The 6000-nt window shown below is 43.3% G+C and overlaps 1 protein-coding gene across 1 annotated transcript in view; it reads right to left on the reverse strand.

Moving 5' to 3' along the window:
• The window catches only part of GNA13 (G protein subunit alpha 13), a 72652-nt gene extending 67532 nt beyond the window's left edge, over positions 1-5120 (reverse strand). The window contains exons 1-2 of the mRNA XM_069076574.1: positions 4634-5120; positions 1913-2139 (exon numbers count right to left, since the gene is read on the reverse strand). Of these exons, the coding sequence (XP_068932675.1) occupies positions 1913-2139; positions 4634-4916 (510 nt within the window). The 5' untranslated portion in view covers positions 4917-5120. The remainder of the gene's footprint in view (positions 1-1912; positions 2140-4633) is intronic.
• Between the last annotated feature and the right edge of the window lie 880 nt (positions 5121-6000).

Consider the following 6000-nt stretch of genomic DNA (forward strand, 5'->3'; position numbering starts at 1 on the left):
TCAGTGGAATAGAGGACTTTCAAGCATTCTTGCTGAAAAAAGAACTGAATAGAAAATCTGACATTCAGATACAAGAAGGAAGAGAAGCATGAGAAGGTAAACAGGGAAAAAAAATCATAAGGAACTTATTAAAGTTGAACTATTAACATTCCTACATGGAAAAACAATAATTGTAACTGATGAAACTTTTCTCAGTAGTTGAAGGGAATAGAAATATATATATATATGTGTGTGTGTGTGTGTGTGTGTGTGTATATATATATATATGTGTGTGTGTGTATATATATGTCTACATATGAGGGTATATGGGCATATGACTACATATGTGAATGTGTGTATATATGTTTGCAAGTATACATAGATAGAGGGCACAGAACCAATTTAACAGGAAGGAATGATAGAAGGTGAAATTAAGAGTTGAGAGAGGAATATAATGAGAGGAGATGGGGAGAGACAGAATGGGATAAACTATCTCATATAGAAGAGGCAAGGGAAAATGGTTACAATGGAGGGGAAGAATAGGAAGGCAAAAGGGAATGGGTCAACCTTATTCCCATTGAATTTGGCTTGAGGAAGGAAAGAAATACACACTAAATAGGGTATCTAACCCTTCAGGAGTGTAGGGGGGATAATGGAAGGGAGGGCAGGCTGGGGGGGGAGGGAAGTTCGAGCACCCACTTTTGAGAAGGGATGGGATCAAAGTAGAGAACAGAACAAGTGGGAGGTGGGATAGGAGGGAGGGAAATATAGTCAGTCTTTTACAATATATCTACTATGTTATTGTTTTGCATTAGCCACACATGTACAACCTATACTGAACTGCTTATCTTCCCGGTAAGGGTGGGAGACAAGGGAGGAGGGGAATGAATCTGGAATTCAAAGTTTTAAAATCAAATACTCGCACACACACACACACACACACACACACACACATATACTATTTTACATGTAATCGGGGAAATAAGATACACAAGCACTGGGGCATAGAGATCCACTGGAAAAGTCTAAAGGGGTATGGGAGAGAGCAGATTGGAGGAGGGGATATCCTGTGGGACTGCTATTTTGGGGCGGTGGGTAGGGGAAAAACGGGGAGAAAATTTGTAACTCAAAATCTGGCGGAAATGTATGATGTAAATCAGAAGTTAATAAAGCATTTGAAAAAAATTAATAAGGTCCTTAACTATAAAAAGCCACTACTAAAAAAAAGAAACAACCTGTAACTCAGAGCAAAAGGACTAACTGAAGCATTAAAACACCTACTGTGTAGAGAGCCAGCGGAGCTATGTGGCACAGTAGATAAGAGTACTGGGCCTGAAGTTAGGAACACTCATCTTCTTGAATTCAAATCTGGCCTCAGACTCACTAGCTGTATGTAAGTCACTTCACCCTGTTTTTGCCTCATTTTCCTCATCTGTAAAATGAGCTGGAGAAAGAAACAGCAAACCACTCAAATATCTTTGCCAAGAAAACCTCAAATGAGGTCATGAACAGTCAGACAACTGAAAAAAGACTGAACAATAAAAAACGTATAGGGGGGAGACGGGGAACAGAGCCAAAGCAAATTATGTTAACAGTTATCTACGACAAGAATAAAGGCTGGAAAAATGTTTTTAAAGAAGTTCTCCCTTAGGAGACATTATGGCCACCCTTGCAAAGAAAGAAAGAAATGGTTTTTTTTTAATACTCCAATTTCATTAGCTCTATGTGGTTTACTTATTCTCTTTGCTCAGCAAAAGAACAACAATAAAAACATCAACAGTCGTCATCAATTTCACTGATCAGGATTTTAGACAGATTCATTATGCTATACTTCAGTTAAAAAAAAGGTGGGGGTGTCCTGCTAATAGTAGACACTAATAACATTTCACTTAGATGTTTTTTACAAGACATATTTTAAAAGAGTATTTCTTACCAGTTGAAATTCTCGACGTCGGTCATAGGCATGCTGGATACCGCTATCTGCCCATAATGCTCTTATTGCAGGAAGATATTGCAAAAAAACCCGTGTTTCCACCATTCCCTGTGCTGCCATAGCTGATCGAGTGTCAAAAGCCATCATTTTGTCTCCATTGACTTGATTTGAATTATCTCCCCAAGGAATATGAAGCTTTTCTCGGGCATCTACAAGGACCCTCATACCTTAAAAAAAAAATAAACGGGGTGAAGGAAATTATTAAAATTTAAAAATGTTTGTCTATTTCTTTAAAACTACTATTAATTAAAACAACACTGCTTTAAGTTGATCATTTCTACCATCTCCTCTACAAATACCCGGAGTTACTCAGACTCATATAGATAAAACTGGGTGTTCACAGTATCATTAACATTACCTTTCATTATAAAGAATTTTGAATAAAATCAGATGACTTCACAAAATAACCTCTGGAGTAGATAAAAACTGTTGAGAAAAATTCTTATCAAACGCTCTTTTTCTGTTAATAAACACTTTAATGATACTTAAAGAGCAAGAGCAGTAAATTCAATTCAACAAACATTTTTATTTGGAATTTTAAGTCTAATCCAAAAGATTCTTATTGAGAGAACAACTAGAATCAGAAGCTATCTGATGCTTCCCAAACATCGGTCAATACCAAGATGAAGTTATCCTGGGCTTTCCTGCTTGTGTGAAATCAATTTAAGTTAACAGTCTTCCCTGAAAAGGAGGGGGGGTGGGGGGGGGAGTGAGAGAGAGGGAGAGGGGGAGAGAGGGGGGGGGAAAGAGGGGGAGAAGAGAGAGAGAGAGCAAGCACATGGGTACACTCATGTATGTGTGTGTTTTAGTGAGGGCTGCTTAAGGTAACTGACCTTACAGAGATTTATTTCAATTAAGAACCAATATATCAATCACTAAACCTCTGATCCATCTTAGTAGCTATGAATCCAGATTCCAGGGACTCATCTGTAGAATACACAGAAAATGGATTCATTCAGATGGGTAAGATCCAAGAATATCGGTTCAAAGATACTACAATCCTTCTGAGCATTTTTTTTAATCATGTGAATTGCTCTAATGACCTAGTTAAAAGGATTAGTATCCACTTATTAATATACCTTCTAAACAATATTTACCTACTTGGGTTTTACTAAATTTCTGATATGAATGTTTCCTTCAAAGAACAGACTTTAAGAAAAAAAAAGGGGGGGGAATTTCTGAGGTATTGAAAGGGAGTATCTTTATTTTGATTTAATTCAAACAAGTAAGGCTAAGTATATATATAATGAAGCTAAAGGTTTAACTTTCTTAACCTGTTCTTCTAAGAACAACTTTGGAAGAAAAAAATAACAAATTATTTTACTACTTTCTGAAGTAATTCCACTAAGAAATTACTGCTTTAGAAGACTTGAAATCTGAGACTACTTGGAGTAGCTACTCAGAAATTACATAAATTAAAGGAAATCTCAAAACATCAAAACCAGTAGGCTATAAGCAATAAATGCACTTGATCTCAGTTTTATCGCACTTCCTTTATACTAAAAACATCCATTTTTTTAAAAAGCCAGTCAAAAAAAGTATCATATAGGTTGTTTGTTCCGGGGTCGGAATTTATAAGAAACACTTTTTGAACATAAGTAAATCATCAGGGTGCAGCACAAAGACAGCAGAATTTGAAACCAGAGGATACCATCTCTCCTACTTACTGTATGTAAAATCTTAAGTCAGTCACTTACTCTCCCTGGGCCTCAGTTTTCTTATCTGCAAAATGGGGTCGGTAAGGGAGGAGGTTGTCAAGTGATTTCTAAGGCCACTTCTATCTAGATCCTAGTGCTTCTGCTACAAAATATTTCCAAATCGTTTATTCAACCAGAAAACGTAGCTACATAAAAGAGGGGCAACAGACCTTAGCATTTTTTTTCCTAATTCATTTAGATAAAGCATTTATTAAGCGATTCCTATGTATGTGCCAACTACAATCCTAATTAAACTGTGGCTCAATTGGGTGGACACTATCGAAAGCAAAAAAGCATTTGGGGCTGTGCAAATCACTGGGATGAAATGGAATAACCACTATTAGGACTTTGGGGGGGGATGAAAGACCTCTGCCTACTACAGGAACTGGTTGCCACCAGCACAGCCTAAGTCTGACAACCTAAAAAAAGGGCCCAAGACAACCCACAAGAAGCCTCCCACAGGCAGACACTCATGGCTCTGGAAAAGACTTTAATGCAAACAAACAACCAAGTTTCTCTTCTGCCAGGGCTTTTTACCAAGCCTCTAGCACCCAAACTTCGGAAAGGGAGGAGTAGGTCGGAAACGAGAACTTCAAGGACAGCGGTCAGCGCGAGGAGGGGGAACGGCACCGGGCGGCCGACTTGGGGGCCGAGAGGAGTGTCCCGCGCGTTACCTTCCACTGACAACGAGGGTGGCTCCCCGCCGAGTCACCCCACCCCGCCACACTTCCCTTCGAAGACGAGACCAGGGCCGACGGCCTTCACTCGGGAACATGGGGGTGGGGTTGGGGCGCGAGACGATGCCCAGGGAGGTTCCCTTTCACCTCGGGAGCGTCGGGACAAAGTCTCCAGCCGCCGGACCCGCAGGGGGCCCCAGCCGCCGGACCCGCAGGGGGCCCCATCCCCCGAGGTCCCGGCCCCCGCCCGGCCCCGCCCCGGGTCAGCAGGCCCTTGGGCCCCTCACCTTTGATCACATTGCTGTAGATGGTGGCGCGGAACTCCTCCCGGGCCCGCTGGTCGAAATCCTGCCCGTGGATGATCCTCATCTGTTTGAGGAAGGTGGACTTGCCGCTCTCGCCGGCGCCCAGCAGCAGGATCTTCACCAGTCGCTTTACGTACGTCTTCTCCCGCGACAGGCATTTGTCGATCTCCTTCGACTTGCGCTGTTGCTCGGCTTCGCTGCTGGTCAGCAGGCAGCCCGGGAAGCACACGGACAGCACGGAGCGGGACGGCAGGAAGTCCGCCATCTTACCACCGCCGCCGCCGCCTCCACGGCCTCCTCCTCAGCCGCCGCCTGTACCTCCGCCGCCCTCCACCTCCTCCTCTGGCGGCCGCCGCTGGCCGAGCGCCGCAGCTCGAGAGCAAGGAGATCGGCCCGAACGCCGGGGAGGGAGGGAACGAAGGCAGGAGGAATCGAGTTGGGCGGGTAGGGCAGGGCGGGACGAGGGGGGAGGGGGAGGAGACGGAGTGAGGGGAGGGAAGGACGCGAGCGCGCACTCCCACTCTCGAGCCTCGTTTCCTCCTGGGCGGGCTACGGCGTGCGCGTAATGAGTTCCTCTTTCGGCGAGCGCGCGCTCCCTCGCGCCTGGGTTCCGCCTCCTCTGCGAGTGATAGAACGCGCAGAACTTCTCCATTCGTTTCCCTGGTTCCGTCCAGTCCCCGCCCCACCTGCCTCTACGGGGTCGCGAGCAAGCTGGAGCTAGTGGGAGGAGCGGAGCCTGTCACGTGACCTTCACGGGTCTTCGTGCTCTTCTGCGACTCTCTGGTTCACTTAGAGTGAGGAAGTTGTTTGAAGTGGTGGTACGCGCTTTAGCTCACTCTGCAGCCCTGGCGGGTGTCTCAGCGCCGTAGATAGTTTGGACCATTCTCTGTGCAATGAGTTAAATAAGAATGAGATTTTATATTATCACTGACGGTTAGAGATGTGATAGCTCCAAGAGAATGATTTATTATGAAATAGGAAAGACTTATAGGGAAACCTATCTTTGGGAATCTCTGTGGTGTAACAGAAATAATACAATATGATTAGTCAGAAGACCTGGGATTGAGAATTCACTTGTATTAACCACATTTTTGTCATCTGTAAGATGGGAATTATAATGTACTGCCAAATTCACAGGGTTGTTATGAGGAACTATTAATATGTAAATCATTTTTTAAATAAAATTATTTATTTTTAGTTTTCAACATTAACTTCCATAAGATTTTGAGTTCTAAATTCTCTACTTACTATAAATATTTTTGTAAATGTGGGTCTTTTTCCCATTCTTATGCTGTCTTTGGAATACAAACCTAGAAGTGGTATTCCTGGGTCAAAGGGTATGCACAGTT

The sequence above is a fragment of the Petaurus breviceps genome, unplaced genomic scaffold, assembly GCF_028583685.1.
Source record: "Petaurus breviceps papuanus isolate PSGF00001 unplaced genomic scaffold, PetGlider_PUasm1.0 90925, whole genome shotgun sequence".
NCBI lineage: Eukaryota > Metazoa > Chordata > Mammalia > Diprotodontia > Petauridae > Petaurus > Petaurus breviceps.